Source organism: Pongo abelii, chromosome 12 (assembly GCF_028885655.2).
Source record: "Pongo abelii isolate AG06213 chromosome 12, NHGRI_mPonAbe1-v2.0_pri, whole genome shotgun sequence".
Lineage (NCBI taxonomy): Eukaryota > Metazoa > Chordata > Mammalia > Primates > Hominidae > Pongo > Pongo abelii.
In genome coordinates, this window is record NC_071997.2 from 57,424,198 (window position 1) to 57,450,246 (window position 26,049).

The 26,049-nt window shown below is 46.0% G+C and overlaps 1 protein-coding gene across 1 annotated transcript in view; it reads right to left on the bottom strand.

Moving 5' to 3' along the window:
- Positions 1-26,049, bottom strand: part of HK2 (hexokinase 2) — a 59,915-nt gene that overhangs the window by 19,540 nt on the left and 14,326 nt on the right. The window contains exons 2-5 of the mRNA XM_024242557.3: positions 19,478-19,640; positions 6,033-6,181; positions 1,419-1,538; positions 465-560 (exon numbers count right to left, since the gene is read on the bottom strand). Coding sequence (XP_024098325.1) covers positions 465-560; positions 1,419-1,538; positions 6,033-6,181; positions 19,478-19,640 — 528 coding nt within the window. The remainder of the gene's footprint in view (positions 1-464; positions 561-1,418; positions 1,539-6,032; positions 6,182-19,477; positions 19,641-26,049) is intronic.

Genomic DNA, 26,049 nt, shown 5'->3' on the forward strand with positions numbered 1-26,049 from the left:
GCTCTGACCTTCATCATCACAGAGGGAGACTTTCCTAACACCAGCTGTACATCACTCCTCCTCCTCTTCCTCCTCCTTTTTCTTCTTCTTCTCTCTCTCTCCCCCCTCCCTCCCCATAACTCCCCCTGTGATAAGACTTTTAACTCATTCTCTCTCTGAGCCATTCCACTCCCATGTCAACATCATTCCAACTTTCTTACTTGGAAATCACATTCAAGTCTTCTTCAGGTTAAGAACTAAAAAGTTTTTCTTGTGCCAAGGCTAAGATTATTTATCCATTTGATAATCTAAAAACCCCCAAAGCAGCAGATCACATACAAAATTATTGAGTACATGTGTCAGGGAAAAGAGAACTCTCCTTAAGCTCCACATAAGCAAACGATGACGAGTCGAGGACACTCAGGGAGTCTTCAGGGTGGACCCAGAAAAGCCCACAGACCCCAAGCTCCTGCCACCCCACTCACCCCTCTCCTCTGGATGGCCTTCCGGATCAGAGCCACAACGTCTCTGCCTTCCACTCCACTGGACTTAAATCCCTTGGTCCATGAGACCAGGAAACTCTGGAAAAGGACCAAGAAGTGAATATTGATTTCCCACTAAAACTGAAACTCACACCACACCCCTCAAACCTCCGTCATTAGCAGAGACCTCTGCCACTGGGGTAAAGTCATGATTGAATTTGTGTATTACTTCCTGGCTAGCCTACGAAAAAGAAACTCAGGACAACTGTCACTATAAGACACAGTCATGTGCCACATAACAATGTTTCAGTCAATGACAGATTGTGTATACTGCGGTGGTAACAAGATTACAATAGAGCTGAAAAGTTCCTATTACCTATTTAGATACACAGATATCACTGTGTTACAACTGCCTATAGCATTCAGTACAGTAACATGCTATACAGATTTGTGGCCTTGGAGTTAACAGGCTGTCCCATACAGCCTAGGTGTGTACTAGTCTATACCATCTAGGTTTGTGTAAGTGCACTCTATGATGTTTATACATAAGTGAAATCACCTAATAAAGCATTTCTCAGAACATATCCCCATTGTTAAGCAATACATGACTGTACTTGTGTCCTTACATCATTAACTCTCCAAGTATCTTTCTTCCAAGGGTCTTTATCACAACACTTTAGACTGGGGAGTTCCTGATTTCTCATTCCTGTTTCCGTGGATGGGATAAGGATACTGCGCAATGTGTGTGGGAGAGAGGGTGATAAAGAGCACTCCCAACCCCCCAGATATTTCTTCACTAGCCCCCACATCGACATACACAGTCACCCAGAAAGGCAGAACTTCATCTCCACAATCATCCAGTGCTACCACCAACACCACAGCAGGTGGCTCAGAAGTCCCTCTCAGCCCTCCCAGCCCCAAGAGTGAAGCAACAAGTGTCTGAAAAGCCCATCTTACCTCGTCTAGTTTAGTCTGGTGGCAGGGGAACGAGAAGGTAAAACCCAATGGGAGCTTCTTGTCTTTGATTTGTAGCTTATCCATGAAGTTAGCCAGGCATTCGGCAATGTGGTCAAACAGCTAAGGTTACATGACACAGGGTGGTAAGCAGAGAGGTCAAACAGCATAGAGATTAAGGGCATGCACTTCTGGCTCAACACGTAACTAGCTGAATGTGTGCAAAACCCATATCTCCTCTGATATCTTCATTTGCTCATCTACAAAAAGGGAATTATAACTGGACCTGTCCTCATGGAGTTATGAAAAGGAGTACATGAGTCAATACATGTAAAGGCTTAACATTAGTTTTTGCCCACTAAATATTGTCCTCTACTTAAGCCATTTATCTAAACTGCTGTCAAGATAACCCTGTGAGGTAGGGGAAATCATGGCCAACATTAATCAGAAAGTCGCTTCATGCCCGGGGAACAGAACATTCTTTGGTGGCCCTGTCAGAAACCCATTGACATGGAAGCCCAGTTGACGATCATACCAGAAAGGCCAGCCCATCTTGCTGCCAAGAAGTATTTTAGTATCCCTGTCTCTGGTGATGGGGTGGGGGGTGGTTTGCAGGGACAACATTTTCTGTTGGCATTCTATGAACCGACTTAACAAAAACAAGTAATTTTTATATTTTTTTCTCCATTCTAGAAAACTAATCTCCTGAGGGCAATTCAAAGAAGTTATCTTTGTTTTCTAACTTTCTAAACAGAACATCCAGTAAGTCCATGAAGAGCGCTGAGAAATAAATAGCATTTTGTGGGTGAGCAGCCTCACAACCGTGACCACACACACTCACTGTGCGGGACCCAGAGCTCCTAAGCCTTAGAAAAGCTGTATTCATAATAAGCCAGGCTTTCAATCAGCCCCAAAGCTCACAATCCCCTGGCTTCCTTCTTGCCCCACCCTACACCCCCAAAGAGAAGCTGCTGACCCTTTAGGTGAAGACTGAGACCAGAGGCATTCTGGCATAAAAAGTAAGCAGAGGCCAAAGAGGCTGGGCAGATTCCAAGGGCCAGGTTGACTAAGTGGCAAAATCTAAAAGCCAAGGTGGGTAAGAAGTCAACTATCCTTTTCCTATCCAAGAAGGTGCAAGAAGATTTGACTAAACCATGGCTTTTCAAAGTGTGCTCCTGGAGCAGCAACCTCAGCCCCATCACCTGGGAACATGTTAGAAATGTACATTCTAGGGTCTAGGGCCCCCCCCCCCACAGACCGACTATATCAGAAACTCTGGGGGTGGGGCCCAGCCATCTGTTAGCAAGGCTTCCGCCCTCCAGGTGATCCTGGAGCAGTAGTTTGAGAACCACTATGCCAAACCACAGAAAGTATTTACATTTATAAAGGAACTGAGAAGTTGAGAGAGGGAAGTTGACAGACCTGTTGGATCTCCTGATGCCTAGGGTATGGTCAGCAGGAGGGACCCAGGAAGACAAGGCCATCCCAGTCTGGAAGATGGCCAGATCTAACTAAACTTCCCACATCCATTGTGTCTGTCCCTCTGTCTGATCCCATGCAAAGTTAACAACAGCTGAGGCTGAACCTTCAACCTCCAAACCAAAACATTTTCAAGAGCAAAGGCTGGGGAGGACAAGGCTCTCTTGCCATGGGGATCACCAGTGCAGGTGAGCCAACTCCCTTGAACAGAGTTCAAGTATTTTAACATGAAAATAGGGAAATATTCAGCAAATTCTGTTCTGTCGGGAAGGTGACTAGAGATGAATTATAAGATACGTATATTAAACAAATTCCCAGCACCTTCTTCCTGGTACTCTAGTCAAAATGATCTTTAGTACAAATAGTTTTTATCCAAAAAAAAAAAAAAAAAAAAAAAGAGTTGCAGAAGTTGTGCAAAGAGATAAGGCCAATCATCAAAGACTGGAGGGGGGGTGGTTAGAAGGGGGGAAAGCAAAATGGTTTGTCCTCCCCCAGCTCTCATCACTGCTTTCTTTCCAGTTGCGCTCCTAACATAGGAAGGTAGAGAAAAATAGGCTGTGAAGAAGCATTAAATACTGCTCTGCCCAATACAGTAGCCACTGGCCATCTGTGGCTATGTCAATTAATTAGAATTTTTAAAACAGGCCAGCGCAGTGGCTCCTGCCTGTAATCCCAGCACTTTGGGAGGCCAAGGCGGGCAGATCACTTGAGGTCAGAAGCTCAAAGCCAACATGGTGATTCAAAAAATTAGCTGTCTCTACTAAAAATTCAAAAACTTAGCCAGGCCTATTGGTGCACACCTGTAGTCCCAGCTACTCGGGAGGCTGAGGAAGGAGAATCGCTTGAACCTGGGGGGCGGAAGATGCAGAGAGCCGGGATGGTGCCACTGCACTCCAGCTTGGGTGACAGAGTGAGACTGTCTCAAAAAAAAAAAAAAGAAAAGAAAAGGAAAGAAAAAAGAAAAGACCTTAAAAATTCAGTTCCTCAGTCACACCAGCCACACTTCAAGGGCTCGATGCCACAGGGTCAGTGCCTATCGTATTGCACAGGGAAGATAGGAGACAGTTCCATTGCTGCAAGAAGTTCCAATGGCTAGTGCTGGGTTCATAGAACCTACATCTTTTCTCAAGTGGGAAGAGGAGACCTTCTGCTTCCTTGAATTGGAAGACTATCTCGTTCTCTTTGAGGAGGATCTATGGGTAAGGTGCAGAGAAACAGCTAACACCTTCCTGTCATAAAAAGGCTCAAAGGGCATCGTTTTATGAAGTTAAAATGGTTTCCTTTTCCTTACTGGTCTGAAACTCTGCTCACTTCCCTTTCCACGAGATATACTTTTAAAATCTTAAGTGGCTGCCATTCAGGTTTGCAATCCACTGCTCTTCAGGAGAAATTAATGTGCCGGAAGACAGACTTTACCGAAGGACCCCCATGGCCCAGGTTCACAATTCTTCAAAAACCTTTGCAAGTTTGGGATTTCAAGATTTGTTCTTAACTAAATTGTATATTTACAATCCATTTGTTTTCCTTTAAGTAAAATACTGATACCAAATACCAAAACAGGGGGAAAATATGGGGAAAATAGCACCAGTAATTCCACCACTAAAATAGCCACAATGAACTTCCTTTCAGCCTTTTTTCCAAGTGTTTTCTGCTGCTTTTAGGTACACAGTAGTCTTTCTATTCCTTAGGATCAAAGATACCTATATTTTCTTCTAGCTTTCCTTTTCATTTTTAAATAGCATTTTTCACTTACTTAAAATCTTTCTAATATCCCAACAGTTTTAATGTTCTTCAAGGTGGGTCTCGTAGTTGTTTTTTTTTTTTAATCTGGACTATAATGTTTTTCTTATATATTGCATAGAGAGTAGATTTTCTTGATACCCTCTAACTAGGTCGTCTGAGCGATTTTAAGGTTTTTTCAAGAAGAACTTCACTCACATCTTGAATGTTTAAAATGGATTCTTTTTCTCAACTGGCAGAGACACACTTCATTGTCCTTGCCAGGCTCTAGGGATGACGCTGCAGGGACTGCAAGGTGCCTGGGCCCTGCATGTTGTCAGGATACAAGCAACAGGGAGAGTGTTGTTCTTGTAAAACTTAAAAATCCACTTAATACATCACCATCACGTTACAAGTCTTTTACATAATCACAGCCAAACTTTAGATGTTATTTTGTTTGTTTTGTTTTGTCTTATCTTGTTTACTTGGTTCTTAAATATTTATCATCTGGGGGATGTGGCCCAAGGCAGGAGATTGAGGCAATGGGAAGAAAAGGCAACCACATCCCCCACAACAGGGAACAACGCAATTACTAGCCACAGAAAGTGACAGCACAAGAAGCAATTAGATAAACAGACTAAAACCCCTGTGAAAAAAACAGTAAGAGTACTAGATTATGCACCAGCACTATGCCAAATACTCAACAGGTATGACCTCCTCTAATCTACACCACAATCCATATACTATCATCTCTTTTTACAGAATCACACAGAATCACACAGCTAGAGTGCCTGAATACAGGGCCCAACCTCTTTAATACCTCAGCTTGGTGCAGGCATAGGAGTGGCAGTGGAAGGGCCGCTACCCTCTGTGTCCCTCCTGACGTTATGCTGGAGCCACGTGACAACTTCTGTAAAGCTCAAATGCCCACAGCCCTAGGGATGCAGCCTCCCTTCTCCAACCCCAGAATGATAACAAGGAAAGCAGGTTTACCTCAAGGCCACCCCAAAGACAAATAATGAATCTAAAAATATCTCCCCAGCGTGTTCTACTCATGGTCAGAAATTCCTTTCCCAGGAGGGAGCCTTGTGTGGGAGAGAGAACAGCAGACCAGGAATCAGAGGGCTTGACCTCTTCCAAGCCCTGAGGCCCGAATGTGACAACACTGAACAGCGTCTTACTTGGATTTCATGCTTCTTCTCTAGTCACTCCTTCTAATACTGAGTACATGTTGGGTATAAAATACAACCAGAACAGCCTGAGCTCCGACTGAGAGGGAGCCCTTACAGCTGTGCTGGCATCCGTGAGTGTCTTGGATGACTGCCTATCCACACGCTGGGAGCGGCTGGAGAAAGTACAGAAAGAACATGCCAAGGAAGTTTTTTGTCACCAGGGGCCGCCCTGAGAGAAGGGTCATACCTGGGTGCCACTGCCTCGCATGATGTCCTCAGGGATGGCATAGATCTGATTCTCCATCTCCACCTTCTGGAGCCCATTGTCCGTTACTTTCACCCAAAGCACACGGAAGTTGGTCCCTCCAAGGTCCAGAGCCAGGAATTCTCCGTGTTCTGCAGAGAAAGGAAGGGCCACTATTAATTTTGGGCAAAATTCTTCCGGGAACCAACCGAGACTTAAAACTCCAAGTCCCTCCAGGAATATCTGTGGGTAAGGGGAGGCCAGTGGGATTCACTTCTCTACAGACATTACATATAGTCTAATTTCATGCTATATACCTTTACATTATTATTTTTTTAATTCTCAGAGCTTTATTAAAACTGGAAACTCACAGGGTTGTTTTTTTTAAATCCCTCACTCCCTTCCCATCCAAAGTCCATTGTATTATTCTTATGCTTTTGCATCCTCATAGCTTAGTTCCCAATTATGAGTGAGAACATGTTTGGTTTTCCATTCCAGAGTTACTTCACTTAGAATAATGGTCTCCAATCCCATCCAGGTTGCTATGAATGCCATTAATTTGTTCCTTTTTATGGCTGAGTAGTATTCCATTGCATATACATTACTTTTATAATTCAATCAACAATTAGTTTCGCATCCAACGATGTGCTCGCCCCCTCCTGAGAGCCGACTATCTCCTCAGTGCTTTCAGCAAGCCCCATGCCAGGGGTCCATGCCTCCACCCTGTTCCTCATAGCCCCAGAACACCAAATTGCAAGCACAGTATTAAATTTACTTCCTAATGTTTGCATATTATGAGGGCCATGTCCTGCAGCAAGATCAGAGGGGTCATGTGATGGAGTGGAATGAGGTCCAACTCATTGAGGCCTGGTGAATAAGGCAAGCAGGTGCCCCCTCAAAGGAGCTCAGGCTTATTAGAATGCAAGAGAATGCTGACCCCAGAGCGTGTATGTACCACAAGAGTCAGGCCACTCAAGCCACAGAAAAGCTGTGAGGGAGCAGGAGAGAGGACGAGTGAGACTCCAGAAAGGAGCCACAGACACAGATGGGTGAAGACTGTCAGTGTCACCGGGAAGGTGCAGTTCCTACCCTCCAGGAAACAGCAGTGTAGACAGGAAACATCCAGATCCTGGGTGATAATACCACCGACTATGGGGAAGGGCCCCATTGTGTGGCACAGAATGAAAGTGCTGAAGAGGCGCGGAGCCTGCAGCGGGGCAGGGGCTGGCGGAGCAGGCAAGGCGCATCCGCAGGTGACTGCCCCAACCGCGAGCAGCACCGCCAGTCTTCTGCTGCCCTGCCACAACCTTCTCAAAGGATACAAGGCAATTTCCTGGGGGGTTCACTTATTGGCATGTTTGTCAACACTCAACCCCTTTCCTGGTGGGACAACAGCACTGAAGTGAAGCGGAATGGGTCAGAGGTCAGGGAGATGCTCTGACTCAATAACCCAAGAATGTTTGTTTTACACCCAGGTCCACTCAGCACCTCCAGCACTTAGGCCCTGAGAAAAGTCACATCTACCCAGCTCCCTGAGAACACCACCCACAGTCCCTAGGGTCCCAAGGGGGAAAACGGTAGACATCATCCACCAGAGACCACACAATCAGAAGTGTGTCAGGCGATGTGACACACGGAGACTGGCTCTGGAGCCCACATCACCTGCTCCAGAACCCCGGCCACTATTTAGCAGAGGCAAGTTCCTGAACCTCTGAGCCTCAGCTGCCTCATCTCTAAAATGGGAACATTGCATCTCATTGGGTTGCTGTGAGGGGAAAAATTAGACACACAAGTGTGGTGTGGGACCAAGAACTCAGGACACACTCACTAAGTACTAGGTACTGTCTCTCCGGGCTCTAGGCAGACCCTGTCCCACAGCCTCACTTGACTCTCCCAGGCCAATGAAAGCAGAAGGGATTGCAGAAACCTGTCCAAGAAAAGTCACTGGAATTGGATCCAGTGACAGCAGCATTCCTCCTTAGGGGCACTAATTTTCCATTTCCTGCCCAGTGACTAGAAGTGGCCCCACCACTAGGTACAGCTGCGGGCTAGCTACGGCAACATCGCCCTCATCTGGGGTTAGCCTGCCTGCCTCATGGCCATGGGTGGCTTTTCCAGACACTCCAGCTCTGAGCCTTCCCTGGTAGTGGGAACTCAGCCAAATTCTAGGAAACACAACGTGGTGGCTGTCATGAGGGATGAAAGGGATATCAAAGATGAACTGCCTCATCAGCACTCTCAAGTCCAGGATACACGCGATCCGCTGAATCAGTGACCACAGTGGACTGAGGTGGTGAGGCTGCCCCTGGTGGGTCATCATCCGAGGCCAGCCCAGCTGGACTCACCAGAGGCCACAGCTCCACCAAGAACGGGTGGTGTGCAGGATTTTCTGATGGACTGAAGGGAAAACACAAATAAGAAAGTATTGCTGATGACCCTGTTCCCAGGAAGGAGGTCCTCTCTTGCTTTGCTTACAGGACTCCTCTGGAACACACATTCCCTGACACCCCTCCTCCCTGCAGCCCTCCTCCACACACATAGGAAGCCACAACCACCACAGCCAATGACTGCATTCCTTCCAAGTCCAGAATCTGAGGCAGGCATAGCACTGTGACTCGGCAATCCTGAGACAGCCCCTCTCCTAATGCCCACGCATGAGACGCCCCCACAGAGCAGTGGTTAGGCACTGGACCTCAGACAGGTGGGCAGGCCTCATTTTGAATTCCAGCTCAGCAGCTTCACTACCTGTGTGGTGTGGGCACATCACAGGGCTCTCTGAGCATGTCACCTCACCTGTAGAACAGGATTCATAACGCCGACATCTCCCAGCAGTTGTGATGCTTACGTGAAACATGGACTATGTTGTATGTGAACATATAGAAACACACAGGCTGGGTGTGGTGGCTCATGCTTGTAATCCCAGCACTTTGGGAGGCCAAGGCGGGCAGATTACTTGAGGTCAGGAGTTTGAGACCAGCCTGGTCAACATGGTGAAACCCTGTCTCTACTAATAATACAAAAATTTGCCGGGCATGGTGGCATAGCCCTGTAATCCCAGTTACTCGGGAGGCTGAGGCAAGAGAATCATTTGAACCCAGGAGGTGGAGGTTGCAGTGAACTGAGATCTCGCCACTGTACCCCAGCCTGGGCAATAGAGCCAGACTCTGTCTCAAAAAAAAAACAACAACAACAACAACAACAAAGAAGAAACACAGTAAATTATTCCTCCGTTAATAGATCCTATCAAGGTACTTGTTCCCTTTCTCCCTGTCAAGGCCATGGAGGTTTGTGGCATGCTCTTGTGTCCAGTAAGGCAGGACAGAGGTTTGGTATAACTACAAGTTGGCATTAATTTGTGGGTGCCAAAAAATGGCATGTCCAGAGTAGTTACAACATGGGGCTCACGTGACGTGGCTATAAACGCACAGCAAATACCATTGCCAAGGACTTTCTTTCGTTCTTAAGAAGGTCAGATCTGTTTCCAAAAGGGCTCTAGTGGCTCTAATGGCACTGTGGAGGGCAGGGATAGCACAAGGAGGCAGCTCAAAGGCTGCTGCCATAGTTGAGTTGAGCAGCAGTGAGGGTATGAGCTCCAGGGCCATGTAGGGTGGCCAACCATCCCAGTTTGCCCAGGATGGAGGGGTTTCCTATGACATGGGACTTTCAATGCCAAAACTGGGAAAGGCTCGGGCAAATCAGAACACTGGACTGTATTTGATCCAACCTTAGAGCCTCTGGCTCTTCCTTGTCACTCAATGCCTGAGGCATGCAGCCGTAAACTTGGAGGTGGGTCAAAGACACACACACATACTTTCACATTCAGTTCCTGAACCAGCCCTATATTTATAACTTAATGCCCCTAAAGGGACCTGCCCTTTCTGCCCTACAATATCATTTCCAGTGGCCCCAGGTAACTGCACTGAACATTCCAATCATCCTCTATGGGGTGACTCTGGGTTGAAGGGATCTTGTTTTTTTCCTTTTGTTTTCAAACACCTGCTAGCACACAACAGTGGACTGCTCTGAGAATGTATGGCATATACTCTAAATGAAACGAGGACTGAAAAGATACATCTCCAAGTCCTAAGCAGGTAATGCGGCAAGACACAGGTCTCAATGCACGTATTTTCCATGTACCCGGAATCGCCATGATCACTACCACACCTGGCAGCCTCTTTTTAAACCCCAGGATTCCAATTACTCTATTACAATGCAATGCCGGCCACCATTCAAGAGCTCAGCCATACAGAAGTATTCAATACTCCGTGTCATTAAAGGCATTGAATCAGTTAATGCTGGTGTCTGGTACAGACTAGGAATGGAGTGATCTGATCTTCTACATCATTTGTTTTCAAACCATTTTAAGCAACAGAATGCTTATTTCCAAATAAAATTGGTGGGCCAAATGCCACAACGTAAAATAGAGAAAAACAGAGCTGCTCCAACTGAAGGGAGGGGTGTGGAACATGTAAAACACATGACTGGCACCCTAAAGCTCATAGGACACCTCTTGGAAACCACCACTCTGGTGCTCTTTTTACCCAGGAAGTGTTTCTTAAGCTCAAAATACGTGCCAGTCACAGAGAAGTGTAATTAGCCCCACAGATGTGAAACCACTCTTCAAAGGGTTAAAACATGATTATGTTTCAATATTGTGTAGGCTTTGAGCATGTTCAGCTTTTTAGGCAGGCAGACCTGGGTTCAAATCCCACTCTAACATGCCATTAGCCATGTGGCTGTGGGCAATTTATTAGAAATCTGACACTCAGATTTCATCATCTGTTTTAAAAGGGTAACGATAACCTCCTTCTAGTCAGCACCTCCCTCCACAACCCAGAACAAGAACACAGGAAAACACACACATATACATGCACACATACACACACACAGCTTGTCAAGATTCAGTGCAAGGAAGTGTAAGGCGTTTGGCACAACGCCTGACAATGTAAGTGCCATCTGCTCTACTGAGGCTATCTATCAGTACAATCTTCAATTTATATTGCCCGGACTACGTAAGTCCACTAATTAACTTGCTGTGTGCTATCTCTGGATGTATGTCTCCGCTGTACAGTTGTTAATATAATGCAGAGCAACCAAGATAAGGGCTTCCTTCGGGTTTAGCCAGCTTTCATGCAACGTATCACCAGCCCGGTCTCCCTTTATCATATCATGTGCTTGCATTATATGGCCCGATATCTCTAATTGTTTTGTCTACATGGGCCTTATCTCCCCAGCACAACTTTCACTCTTCAAAGGGCACGAGGCAGCTTAGCACACTGCTGCTGCACAGAGGACCAAGCCTCGGAGAGGACTGTTGAATGAACTGAACAGCTAGGCCTGGGTTAGTAAGAGAAGAATCCACACATTGTGCTAGCAGCACACCACCAATGTGCCACTGGTGGTTTGCTTAAAAGCCCAGGCATTAGCAATTCGGCTGGCCAAGTTCCAATCCCAATGCTGCCACTTGCTCACTATGTGACTTTGGGCAAGTTGCCTAATTGCTCCAAATCTATTTTCTTTTTCTGTAAAGTGAAGTTCAGCGTACCTACCACTGGATGACTGTAAGAAATGATGAGATAGCTCAAACACAGCGTTTAGCACAGTACCTGGCACTAACGATGTCTACAATTTTTATCATCATCATCATCACTGTCACCATCAGCATCATGGTTCCCTGCTCTCTAGAGGGTTTAAATCTGGCTAGAGGATGGAGGTATACTTACCTGTGAACATAATTCACAATTCAGAGGTGAAGAAGAGTCAAATGATCAATTTGACACTGCCTTACCCTCACTCTGTCTCATAAGGCATCGTTATAACCAAACGATCTTGCCAAGACAAGGGTGATAAAGACACCACAAAGTTACTTCATTTCTAAGTTAGAATATGCGGCTGACACATTTTCAGTTGGGTTGTACTTGAGCTTCTTATTTTAATGCTACAAAGCCAACTCGTATTTAGGATCCATTTAAAAAGATAATCATCTGATTTTCCCTAGAAACTTTTGTTCAGCAGTACAAGCCAATGTAAACTGTGTATCTTATGGCCATGGAGTCAGGACTATGTTTACATCCCAACTGTCACCATCTGATCACAGGTGACCTTGGCAACCATCAATCCTTTTTTAGCCTTGGTTGCCTCATTTTTAAAGTGAGAATGACTCTCTTGTAAAGTTTTTGTGGAAAGTAAAACAGATTTATGTAAATGGCATAGTACAGACACCATGGGTGCTCATTAAATGCTATCAATTCTTCCTGCATTCCCTTTTTTTATTTTGGAGTCTCGCTCTGTCGCCCAGGCTGGAGTGCAGCAGCATGATCTCGGCTCACTACAACCTCTGCCTCCCAGATTCAAGCGAGTCTCCTGTCTCAGCCCCCCAGTAGCTGGGATTACAGGCCCATGCCACCACACCCGGCTAATTTTTTATATTTTTAGTAGAGATGGGGTTTCACCATGTTGGCCAGGCTGGTCCTGACCTCAAGTGATCCACCCACCTTGGCCTCCCAAAGTGCTAGGATTACAGGCATAAGCCACCGTGCCCGACCCCTGCATTCCCTTTTAAGATGGAACTGTCCTCTGAAAGCCAGGCCCCTATGTGTGTGGTGGGGCCCCTGACAGAACTGTGTTAGGGCTGGTACCACAATCACATGCAGGGTTGTGGCACAGATTAGGGCTGCCTACAGAGAGGTCAAGATGGTGTGATTCCTGGCAAATACAAATGAATGCTTTCTTTAATTAACTCTCCACTGAAAAAAAGAAACAAGGACATACAGACAACAAACGCTGTTGAGGATATGGAGCAGGCAGAGCTCTCATACATTATTAGTGGGAGTATAAATGGTTCAACAATTTGGGGGAAATGTCTGGCAGTTCCTAAAAATTAAACATGTACCAAATTCTATGAATGACCCAGTAATTCCGCTCCTAGTTGTTTACACAAGGAACTAAAAACGTGTCCACAAAAGGGCTTGTGCGATAATGTTCATAGCAGCTTTACTCAAATAGCCAAAAACTGGAAACTGCCCAGGTGTCCATCAATATTCATATCAGATTCTAATCATACCATGGAATCAGCAACCAAAAGGAACGAGACACTGATAGACACAACACAGATAAATCCCACATTATGACAAGTAAAAAAAGACTTGCATAAAAAGCAAATACTGTATGAGTCGATTTATATGTGAAGTTCTGGAACAGGCATAACTCACATATGTGGAAAATGGTAGAACGGGATTGCCTCTGGGGGGATCAGGTACACAGACGGACTGGGAAGGGGCTCAAGGTAACTTTCTGGGGTGATGGTAATGTTCTGTATCTTGATGGAGGTTTTTTTTTAGTTGTATAAATTTATGAGGTACAAATGTAATTTTGTTACGTGGATATACTGCACAATGGTGAAGTCAGGGCTTTTAGTGTATCCAACACCCACTACATCCGTTAAGTAATTTCTCATCATCCACAGCACCCCCCACCCTCCTACCCTCACCCTTCTAAGTCTCCATGGTCTATCATTCCACTTTCTATGTCCGTGTGGACACATTTTTTAGCTCCCACTTATAAGTGAAAACATGCTGTATTTATCTGTTCTGGAGCTGTTTCACTTAAAATAACAGCCTCCAGTTCCATCCATGATGCTGCAAAATACATTATTTCATTCTATTTTAAGACTGAACAGTATTCTATTATGTATATATACCACAGTTTCTTTATCCAATCATCTGTCCATTGATGGCATCGACTCCACATCTTTGCTATTGTGAATGGTGCTGTGATAAACATACAAGTGCAGGCATCTTTTTGGTATGATTTCTTTTCCTTTGGGTAGATACTCCATAGTGAGATTGCTGGATGGAATGGTAGTTCTATTTCTAGTTCTTTGAGAAATCTCCATACTGTTTTCCATAGAGGCTGTACTTATTTACATTCCCACCAACAGTGTATAAGCATTCCCTTTTCTGATGGAGATTGTATTAAACAGGTGTATTTGTCAATTCATCAGATAATACTGTTGTTTTTTTTTTTGAGATGGAGTCTCACTCTGTGGCCCAGGCTGGAGTGCAGTGGCGCGATCTCGGCTCACTGCAAGCTCTGCCTCCCGGGTTCACACCATTCTTCCTGCTTCAGCCGCCTGCCACCACACCTGGCTAATTTTTTGTATTTTTAGTAGAGACAGGGTTTCATCGTGTTAGCCAGGATGATCTCAATCTCCTGACCTCGTGATCCGCCCGCCTCAGCCTCCCAAAGTGCTGGGATTGCAGGCGTGGGCCACCATGCCCGGCCTTCTATTTGTTTTTTTTATCAGATAATACTCTTAAGATTTATTTCACTTCATCTAGATCTTACATCACAAGAAAATACAGCAAATATTGAACTCTAGTTACTATGTAAGTATATGTCTGAACCCTAAAACTTCAGCATACACAGTAACTAGAGTTCAGTATTAGTATTTACTATACTTTCTCAGCAATTTATGTTTTGTAATGCATCAATTATAACAAGCTGGACTGATGGATAGAAGGACGGGGGGTTGATAAAGCAAACCGAAGTAAAATATAGATGACCACTATAGAATTCTTTCAACTTCTTAAAACTGTTTGGGAAAGAAGCAAAACGACAAATAGAGACCATTTTTTATATATTCTGGCTGACACCAAATTCAGTCATTGAGTAAGACATTCCTGGACCATTTATGTCTATTGTACTTTTAATTATGCCAACTGTGTTTCTTCACACTGTGTAGGCCACACAACCCATGAAGCACAGGTACTTCACGATTTACCTTGAACATTTCACCCCTACGGGGTTCAGTGGCTACTGACATTCTCTGCCTTCTCACACAGGAGCCCATAAGCCATGATGGGGAGGCCTCCACCACAAATAAATGGCCTGAAACTTTCTGGTTTCTCCACATTTTCTAATAGGACTTTGATTACAATTAGATAAGTGGAGCTGGTATAAGACCTGGGGCCTGGTCTTCACTCCAAAATGCAGGGCCCCTGGTGATGGGGATGAACCCTGACACCTGCTCCCTTGATGCCAATCTCTTCCAAAATTAAAACTTGGGAGTCTCACACACCTTTTCTTAGTAAATTTGGCAATGAGAGTGCCTTTTGCAGTGGTAGTTTGCGGCTGCAGGAGTGTTTGTAGCACATGTGAGAAAGTCACATATCTGATTCTCCCTTAATTCTCAGAAAACCGATCCCCCTGAAGTTTCCCCTTTTCACAAATGAGGAAATAGAGGATCACAGCATAAATTGCCCTGAAGCACACAGCTTGAATTCAAACCCATTTGAAGCTATAATTCTGATTCTCACCTCTCACCCCACACTGTCCTGAAACTACGTATTTCAGGCCAGCGAGAAATGAAATGCTCATCTAGAACCAAACTGGGCCAAGGATCATTTAAGGCAGTGGCTTTCAAACTGCAAGGTGAAAAACATTTAGTAGGTTCTGACTAGCAACTTTCTTAAAGAATAGAAGACAAACCCAACTTCATCATGTTTAAGAATAAATTCTGGTCCCCAAATTTATTTCCTTTCATATAAATATTTATATGCATGTGTTTCTTGCTGTGAAGATATAGCCCAGAAAAGTTAGAAAGCTATGGATTTAAAGATTGGCTCCCCTCTATATCTGGGGTTTGGTTTCTCAGATTTGAAAAGAATACTAGCCATGAACAGGCTGAGAAACGAATGTTCTGAGAAAGGTGGCACTGAACAGGTGCCCCTGGAGCAAAGGCCTTGAGCCTTCTGTGGGAGAGGGATGCAGCTTCACCCCCAGCAGCAGCGGCAAGCACCCAGGCTGTGTGCGACCACATGGGGGGAATTGCTAACACAACATCACCTCGGCCTTTCCTCGCAGCACTTCACTGGGGTGCTGACAACAGAGAATTTTCATTTTTGATAGTCTGTATCAACTTAGGAGTCACCTATTTTCACTGCCATATTCCATAACTCATACCCCCAACTGACAAAACAAAACTTGAAAGCCCTGATGCTGACCACTTTATTTTTTTAAAATTTATCTATTTTTGTTTGTTTTTTGAGACAGAGTCTCATTCTGTCACCCAGGCTGGGGTGCAGTGGCGTAATTTCGGCTCACTGCAACCTCCATCTCCCGGGTTCAGGTGATTCTCTCTGCCTCGGCCTCCTGAGTAGCTGGGATTATAGGTGCGATTATAGTAGATGGGATTATAGTAGAGATGGGGTTTCACTATGTGAAACCAGGTGTGGTGGTGGGTGCCTGTAATCCCAGTTACTCGGGAGGCTGAGACAGGAGAATCAATTGAACCTGGACAGAGGTTGCAGTGAGCTGAGATCACACCACTGAGTGACAGAGCAAAACTCCATCTTAAAAAAAAAAAAAAAAAAAACAACTCCAATACACTGCCATTATAAGCAACACTGTAATGAACATCATTCCGCCATGTCTCCTTGGATTCATACAGGAGTCTGTTCAGGGCATATAGTTGGAAGTGGAATTGCTGAGTTGTCGTATATACATATGTTACTTTACAGCAACACAAAAATGAACTAAGATACCATCCAATGAACACCAAGGGTTTATCTCCCATTACAGGATCTCAGAAGTGTTCGTGTGAATAGACTAGCAAAATAGTTCTAGTAAACGTGCAGAACAGACTGGAACTGCTGGGTCCAACCTCTTTACTTTACAAAAGCAAAGGCTGAGTCCCAGAGAGTATGGAGGTGAGGAGCTAACCTATGCACCCCCTGCAAATGGGGAGGGAGGGATTAGGTGTGGGTTTCCTGCAATCTGGTCTCTATTATTCCAGGGGCCACTTCCTTTGTTTCAGTGAGTAAGACATTCCAGTATGTGCTGCAAACAGTGCAAGCTTCAAGGCGCATGGGAGGTCTTGGAGCCTCCAGCTTCACGAAAGCAATGAGAATTTTGAAAGCTTGCCCCATAATTAGTTCTCCTTAACGAACTTAATTCACTTGCCTATAATGCAGTCCAAACAATCAGTCCCAACTCCATTCGAAAAAAATTTTAGTTGAGCATTTGCAGTGTGCTCCAGCGCCAAGTGCACAGGCTAACCCATACATGAACACATATAACACATCACGTGCAGTACTGATGCCTGAACTTCGGCTTACACAAGCTTGATTCCTAACTCGGCCTCCCACTGACTGTATGATTTTGGACAACTTGTCTGACATTCAAACCTCAAATTTCTCATCTAAAAATTGTGGATAAAATTTGTACTTACCATAAAGGTTTTTGAAAAGTAAATGAGTTAATACACTGAGGTGCCCAAAAGAGTCCTTAGCCCATATGTATTTAGAAAAGATTTAGGGTACTTACTTAGCGCTAGTGCTGGGTGAAATAAAGACAAGGCCCTGGCCTTCAGGAGTGTGTACATTTATCTGAATGTCAAATAAAAATCTCAGAAATGGGTGTGGTTTCCAGTCAGAGGGAGTGGTAGGTAAACATGCCAATCTAGAGGACATGGAAGAGATAAGAGGCCCCTCACCTTGAGGGGCTCTTTGAAGGGCCAAGAAACATACTCAGGAAACAATCCTAAGCAAGGTCATACCCTCAGCACGGGTCCAGGCTGGGTCCCAAGGCTTCAGCAAACACTTATTTTGGGAACGATACAGTCTCATTAGACGAACCAGGTCCCTAGAGGCACTTAGGGAGATGAGCCTCAAGGACACACATGTGCTGGAAATAGCACAGGCGTGTGGCATTATCAAGCCCTGACCCATGCCCTGCCCCTACTCCCCTCCCAACAACGCCCCTGTAGATGCCTCACCAGCGACCTGCCAGCTTCCTGAAGATCTCATCCCCCTTAGATTCTTGGACACTGTGCCTCCTGGTTCTTCCTCTGCCCTGGCAGCTGCCCCTTGGGCTCTCTCTCATGTCCTCTAGATGTGAGTACCTACCCCCCACCCACCATCCCTCATGGGCCTCACAAGCACCTCATCTCTAAAATGGAGGCACCTATTATGAGGATTAAATAAAAGCTCTGACACAACTTTGTTTGGTCTCCTTCTCTGGGATGTTGCCATTCCCAGGCAGCTGGGCTCAACGCCCGGGCCCCAAACTTGATCCTCTTTTTGCCCACCCACCACCCACCAGAGCCATGTCTTGTGCTCTACCAGCCGGGCCTCGCTCCCCCTCCACTCTACCTATACTGCCAATGACATAACATTACCAAGACACCCCTCAAAACCCTGCATTTACTCCCCAATGCTACTGCAGAGACTAAATGTTTTAGGCTTGCATTCAAGGCCTTTAGTGACCTAGCCCTAATCCACTGGACCTTTCCAACTTGAATCTCCACCGTGATCCTTTTTCCCCTACCTGATTAAATCACTTGCTGGGTGGTGGACCATAAAATAAGGATTCTGGGCCGGGTGCGGTAGCCCATGCCTGTAATCCCAGCACTTTGGGAGGCCGAGGTGGGCGGATACGAGGTCAGGAGATCAAGACCATTCTGGCTAACGGAGATCGCGCCACTGCGCTCCAGCCTGGGTAACAGAGCGAGACTCCATCTCAAAAAAAAGGATTTTGTATCCAAATAAGATGATTAAGCAAAGCTTAATAGGTTCGTATTGCAGGACTTCTGAGCCTTTCCTTGATATGCACTGTGGCAACAGGCACAGTGGCTGTAATCCTAGCACTTTGGGAGACTGAGGCGGGCGGATCACCTGAGGTCGGGAATTCAAGACCAGTCTGACCAACATGGAGAAACCCCATCTCTACTAAAAATACAAAATTAGCCGGGTGTGGTGGCGCATGCCTTTAATCCCAGCTACTCTGGAGGGTGAGGCAGGAGAATCGCTTGAACCCAGGAGGCGGAGGTTGTGGTGAGCCAAGATCGCATTATTGCCCTCCAGCCTGGGCAACAAGAGTGAAGCTCTGTCTCAAAAAATATATATATGCACTGTGGCTCGCCATACTTTCCCCAAGTCTATTTGGATTTCTAGTACTTTTTACATGGGGCTCAAGAAAAAAATCTAGGTCAATCTGCACTACACTGTCCCTCCCACATGCCTACACGACGTCCGGCGTCCCAGTTAGAGCATGCACAGGTGAGCCTGAGAGCGACTCCCATGGCCTACAGTTGTGGCCATGTGAGGTACGTTTGTTGTAGTTCATCACCGTCACTGCGTGCAATCTCAGTGGGACCGTAAAATGCCAATCGAGCCAAGCAGCCTTTCTCAGCACACAGGTAGAAAACAAATGGCCAACAGTGATGCCACAGTAGGGCTGACAAAGTTGCCCTCCCTTGACTGCCAGGACTGCCAGCTTTTCCCAAGCTTCCTGTCCATCCGTCACACAGCCTTCCATTCAATTCCCTGGATGCTTCCCTTAGGCAGGGTTGGTTTCTGAGGCTTTTGAGTTATTTGGGTCCCTGAGCAAAGCCAACTAAATCACCCCTGAGTAACGCAGCAGCTAGAGCCATCCCCCAGATGCAGTACCTGTCCCATCTGGAGTGGACCTCACAAAGGTGGGCAGCATCTTCACTGCTGCAGTGGGGTGGGTGGTGGCTCCAAGCCCTTTCTCCATCTCCTTGCGGAACCGCTTAGAGATCTCCAAGAGGGTCTCATCAGAGAGGCGCATGTGGTAGAGATACTGGTCAACCTGAAAAAGGAGGAAGACAAGAGCAGAGACCACTGGTTAAATAAATTATGGCATAGGTGTATGTCATGGAACACCACTCAGCCCTTCAAAAGAACAAAATCTGTTATGTACAGAAAGTTATTATTAAAGACCATTACCAGGAACCGATTTGACAAGACTCTGTCTTTAAAAAAAAAAACCAAAAAATTAAAATTATAAAAATAGACCTAATCTTTGGAGAACTGGTGCATACCTGAGGAAAGGCCTATTAGGACAGAGGAGAGTTCTTTTCAGAATGGTTGAGTCGGAAGGCCTGTGACAACATCACTGGAGCCAGGGTTCATTACCCTCATCTCTTGTTCCCCCAGCACCTGACACGGCCAGTCACATCAATCCCATTGCCCCTCACCCTAGGCCAGGTAGCCATCACCTTTTTCCTGGACGCCTACAATCCCCAGTTCCGCTTTTACCTCTTCCATCCACTTTCCACACCCAGCCAGACTCCGCTGATCCCCAGCTTTCAGGGCTTTCCATTGGAACAAAGCTCAAAATCCTTTCAGGGCCCCACATGATCGGGCCTCTAGCCACCTCCTAATCTTTTTATCTTTTTTTTTTTTTTTTTTTTTTTTTTTTGACAGGGTATCGCTCCAGTTGTCCAGGCTGGAGTGCAGCAATGAGATCTCAGCCAGCCTCAGGTGATCCTCCCAACTCAGCCTCCTGAGTAGCTGGGACTTTCAGGCACGTGCCACCATGTCTGGCTAATTGTTGTTGTTGTTGTTGTTGTTGTTGTTGTTGTTGTTGTTTTGAGGCTGAGTCTCACCCTGTCGCCCAGGCTGGAGTAGAGTGGCGCAATCTCGGCTCACTGCAACCTCTGCCTCCGGGGTTCAAGCAATTCTAGTGCCTCAGCCTCCCGAGTAGCTGGGATTGCAGCGGTGTACCACCACACCCAGCTAATTTTTATATTTTTAGCAGAGACAGGGTTTCACCATGTTGTCTAGGCTGGTCTCAAACTCCTGGACTCAAGCTATCCACCCGCCTCGGCCTCCCAAAGTGCTGGAATTAAAGGAGTGAGCCACTGCACCCAGCCCCATCTCCTAATCTTATGGTAAGGTCTGGACTCTGTGCAGATTCTCTCCCTGGTTCAGTTCCCCAACTTCCCCAACTTGCCCATCCCTGCCTTGGAGCTCATGCACACAGGCCCTCCAGGTATATGCCCTGCCAATCTGCTACCACTCCTTCAGGCCTCTCTCCATAGAGGCCTCTTCTCATCCTCCAGATCACAACAGTCAGGCCTCCCTGTTATTCTAAGAACTTGAGCTTTTCCCTTCACAACACTATCCACAATTTGGAACTAAATATTTATTATGGTCCAAATCATAAGCACCAAAGGCTAGAAGAACAATGTCTACTTGTTCACCTTTGCATACCTGGAGGCTGGCACGGTGCCTGGCACAATGGCGAGGCTCTATGTAAACGATAATGCAGCCTCTGTGCTCATGCGGAGGCAACTTTCCCTAGTTCTTTCACTGATCCTGTTTCCCACATAAATTCACATAAACTTTTCCCAGATTTAATACCAGAAGAATGAGAAGCATCAGATAACTCTCACTTGTTTTTTGTTTTTTTTAATCTTTTATTTATTATTTTTGAGACAGGGTCTTGCTATATTGCCCAGCTTGTTTCCAACTCCTGGAATCTACCACAACCTCCAGGGCTGTGTGGCACTAGCCCCCCACCCTCCATCCCACAGGCTGGGTCTCTGACCTCTACTTCCTACAATATCTGGGAGCCAAGGTGCTCCTGAGGAGGCCTGGGCCTCCCCCATGAGGACATTTGAGGCTCCCCAGGAGGAAAAAGGGTACAGCTTCAGCCTGACACTAGATAAGCCCCCCTTTCTTTTTGGTGAAGTGTCAGACAAGTCTCTAGCCACCTCCAGTGACACTAGTTCAAGGGTAACTCTGACCACCCCAGAGGCTTCCCACTCCAGATCCAATGACACACTGACTGGCCCAGGAATGCTACGTCACAACTTTCACATCTCAGGGCTAATGTACAAAGTCTGGGGCTACCCAGACCAGAAGCCAATGCGAGGCCACATCCAGGAAAAGCCTGAGATGCCCTCGTGGGCAACAGTAGTAATGGCAAGCCCTCACGTGGCTCCTGCTTTGTGCCAGATCCTATTCTCCAGGTTTGCTCCCATTAGTTCATTTCATCCTTAGAACAGCCCTCTGAGGTAGGATGTGCCAGCACCTCTATTCTACAGAGAGGGTAAGTCACACAGACACAAGGGGCCATGTTTGGCTTGATAGAGAAGTCTGGCTGCTCTGTGCTCTTGTCCACTCTGCTAGATGACTGCCCCCTGCCTGCCTGGATACAGCAGGGTCTATACAGGTCAAACAGCATTGCAGTGAATGCAGGCTGGCCATATCCATCAAAAGGCCATCTTCTATTCCAGTCACCTCCCAATGCAGACATGAACGGCACACAGTGGAGAGTGAGGCCCACAGAGGTGACTGAGCAGGTCTGGGGCAGCAGACATGTCTCTGAACATTGTCACGAGGGTGACACCTGACAAAGACATTCCCACCTCACTACTTTCCCAAAGAGAAGAGAGGCCCAGAAGCTTCACTGATGCCCCCACCCCCGCCTCAGCTCCAGCCTCTATAGAAGGCTTCACGTGTTTGCAAAGGGCACAGGAGTTCCTGCACTGAGGAGCTGAGCCTGTTCCACCTCATTAAATGGTCCTATCATCATGTCCAGAAGCATGAGGTTATGCACACAAAAGAGCAAATTCTACAGCAGCCAATCTTAGTTTATCTTCGATGTTTAAACTGCTTCAAGACTTGTTGGAAATCCAGTCAGACACTTCTCATCCTTAACCCTTTAAGAATCAAGTTAAACGGTCACCCTGTATCCACGTTGCCTTTTGCCCCATAGATAACCATCTTCCACAAGTTCAATGACAGATGAAAACAGTAGTGGAGTGATAGTTACAGCGGCTAAGCATTCCTCAAGCATTTCTCACCTGTCAGGCATTTCCTGCTTTCCTGACCTGTTCTCCATTGTCTTTGTAAAACTTCTGCACCTCTGTTTTATAGATCACTTGGGTGACAAAGGGCAGAGATGGGATTCCACAGAAGTCTGTCTGGCCCCAATGCCAGGCCCTCAGGACAGCCACCCTCGCCTGTCCTGTGGGCCCCTCTTAGTGTGGATGGGCACTCCCTGCCTGCCCTGTGGTTTCTTGGATGACCCTGGGACCTTACTTTCCTCTCCATCTTAGGAGACTAAGAGAGAGGATATGAAACAGCTGTGGCCAGCAGTTCGGCCCAAACTTCCCCTCTTTCACATCGGAGCTCTTTGAACTCTCAAAACTTGAGAATAGATGGCACCAGGGCATGATGATGTGTCCACTCAGCTTATTAGGGCCACTCAGGAAGGGATAATTAATAATTAATCACTTAATTCCACAGTTTCCTAAACATACCAGTGGAGCCCACCCAGCCCTGATAGGCACTGCTGTGTTGGTGGGCACTGCTGTGTTGGTAGCCAAGGGAAGCGGAAGTCAGAAACAAGAAGCAGCCACCATACAAAGACGATTTTCCTGGATTGAGAAGGAGATGAATGCAATTTTCGGAATCTTGCCAACTTTCACCCACAGTGCCATCAGTGGGAGGGAGCACCAGGCCCAAAGACAAGGGAGAAAGCCAAGCAGTTGATAGCAGATGTACACATAGCAGTGGGACTGCAGCTGAAAAGCATTCACCCTTAGAAAGGAAATGTACACACAGCAGTGGGACTGCAGCTGAAAAGTATTCATCCTTAGAAAGGAAAGGCCCTTAGGGTAACTAGTTTATCTAGTTTGTCTCTCTCCACCCAATTGATAGTCATGTGGCCTAGGTTTGAATACTTCCAAGCCTGAGAGGCTCACTATTTCTCTAAATTCCATTGTTGAACAGCTCTACTTGTTTCAAAGAGTTTCCTCAATCAAAGATAAATCTGCTTTCTGATACTTCTGCCTAATCTCCATTCTGTCACTTCTGATAAGAGTTTCCAAACTTGCTGCACATAGAATCACATGAAGAGCTTTTAAAAAAAACAGTAAGAATTCCAAGGATCCATTCCAGACTAACCAAATGACACCTCTAGGGCTGGGGCTCAAACACCTTCCCCTCTCCTCTGGCAGGTTTCCAATATGCCAATAACGTGATCGTGGTCGGCCCTGTTCTGATCAACACTGCATACCACTTTTCTGCCTGGGATCTTTGAGAGTCGGTGGTTAAGATATTAGGCCAGGTGTGACCCTGTGAAGTAATCCTGTGTTGATCCAGCCTGCTGGGAGTTGGGAAGACAAACTCCGCATTTGTTGTTAAGAGATGTAAGTTTCTGGATACTATCGAAGCAGACTCATTCAGGTCAGCCCTTGATTTGTAGCTGGTGGTGGTGAAGGGAGTGCTCTGGCATTAGAAACACCAGTATGCAAATCCTAGTGGTAGCGTTCGTACAGGTGTGTGACATTAGAGGACTCTTCATCTGAACCCCAGCTTCCTCGCCACAAAACAAGATGAATAGCCCCACATGACAGAGTCATTAGCATAACTGTGGGGACAAAAGAGTTCTCTATCACCCCCGCTTTCCTTCCACCCCTTCTTTCTTCTAGGCTTTTCTCCATCCAGGGGTACCTTCAGGCAATCACAGACATTTCTCAACCCTCCTTAGTCACAAAGCAGAGGCTGTTTCCCCAAACTGTTCCCTCTCTTTCTGTGATGGGCATGGACGAGGCTGCTTCTCTTTAAATCTCTATCTGGGAGAGGAGGAGAGAAGGAGGGGGCATTCCAGGCTGGGGAATCAGAGGCAGGCCAGAGCAAAGCCTGGCTGAGGAACGGGTTACCTTCCCATCTGCCTGCCAAGCTGCCAGCCCAGGAAGCGAGGGCATGTTAGACAGAAAGAGATAGCACTGTTAGTTGATATCTCTTCAGGAAGGGTTAGATCAGAGCTTCCTCATTGGGTAATTTTGGTCAGTTTCAGTTTTTCCCATAACATATCAGTCTGACATGCCCACTTCCTCTACAGAATTGGGGTTGGTGTCAGGGGAAGCCCTAAAGACAAATTAACCCCATACTCTCTAGGAAATAAGATAATACCCAAAATGGGAAGCCATTAACACCCATTCCCTTAAGTACCTGCATTTTCCTCCAGACCAGCACTTAAAAAAGGAGAGGAAATTGTGTCACTGTCACAAAGCAGCAAATGGAGAAAACAAAAGGGACACTCATGGAGGCTCCACTTCGAAGCATGCAGTGTGCAGGGTGGGCCATACAGAGTCCTGGCCAGGTATGGGGAAGCCCAGGAAGGAAAGGCCTGGAGGTGAGTGCAAGAAAGGGATCTCAGAGAAACCAGGCCCATCGGGGAGCAGCCTCAACCCAGGTCACACAGTTGAAACTAGAATCTGGATTACTTGGATGAATATCAACCCTTCTGGTCCGGAAGCACCCATCTCATTCTGCAGGCCCAATGCAACTGAAAGACTGGTGCCACTGCCTGGATCCTGAGCCCACCCCATCTGGTCCCTGTGGGAACCTGGCCTTGATCAAATTATTTACATCCAGAAGACAGCAATATTCCAATTTTGACAGTTTTTATATGAAGTACTACAGATCCTACCTTGAGTAAGGTACTCAAGGGGTTTAAAAGGGAAGTGTAGAAGAAACGAAACCTTAAATTTCAATGTCTGAGTCTGTAAGATCCGTATCATTCAATCCCTGAATCCTGACTACTGTTGCAACCCCAGCATCTTCCATGTTATGGCATTTATGGAACAGCTATTATATACAAAGCACTAATGTACAGAAACATAATTTTACAAGAAATTAATTCTGGAAATGAATAGTGGTGGTAGTTGCACAGCAATGTGAATAATACACTTAATGCCACTAAATTGTACACTTAAAATGGTTAAAATGGTAAATTTTGTGATTAATATTTTATTACAATTTTTAAAAATTTTAAGAAATCAACAGCCCTGCTCCCTAGGACTTTATATCAAAGAAGCTGGCTCATATTATAGACCAATGAGTGTCTCTAGAATGCGTGGAGAGATGAATCTTGTCTAATAAGAATGTCGGGCACAATACAAGGCAGCCCATGGGAAGTGTCACAGATTTAAGTGGCCTGAGAGACTGGCAATCAAAGGGGATACTTTTGGAGCTCAGCCATCTTAGCAGATAAATGCTCACCTAGAGACAGCAGTGTGAAAAGGCTCAGGAGGCGTGGGCAAGCCCCCAAGACCCTGGGAAATTACCAATTCCAGGAACAGAAAGCTCCTCATCTTCACAACCTTACATTAGCTCCCCATGAAATGCTTCATAGGTTTAATTCTATCATTTTTAATCAAGGGCTCACAGGAAAGACTATAAAGACCACCGCACCACGT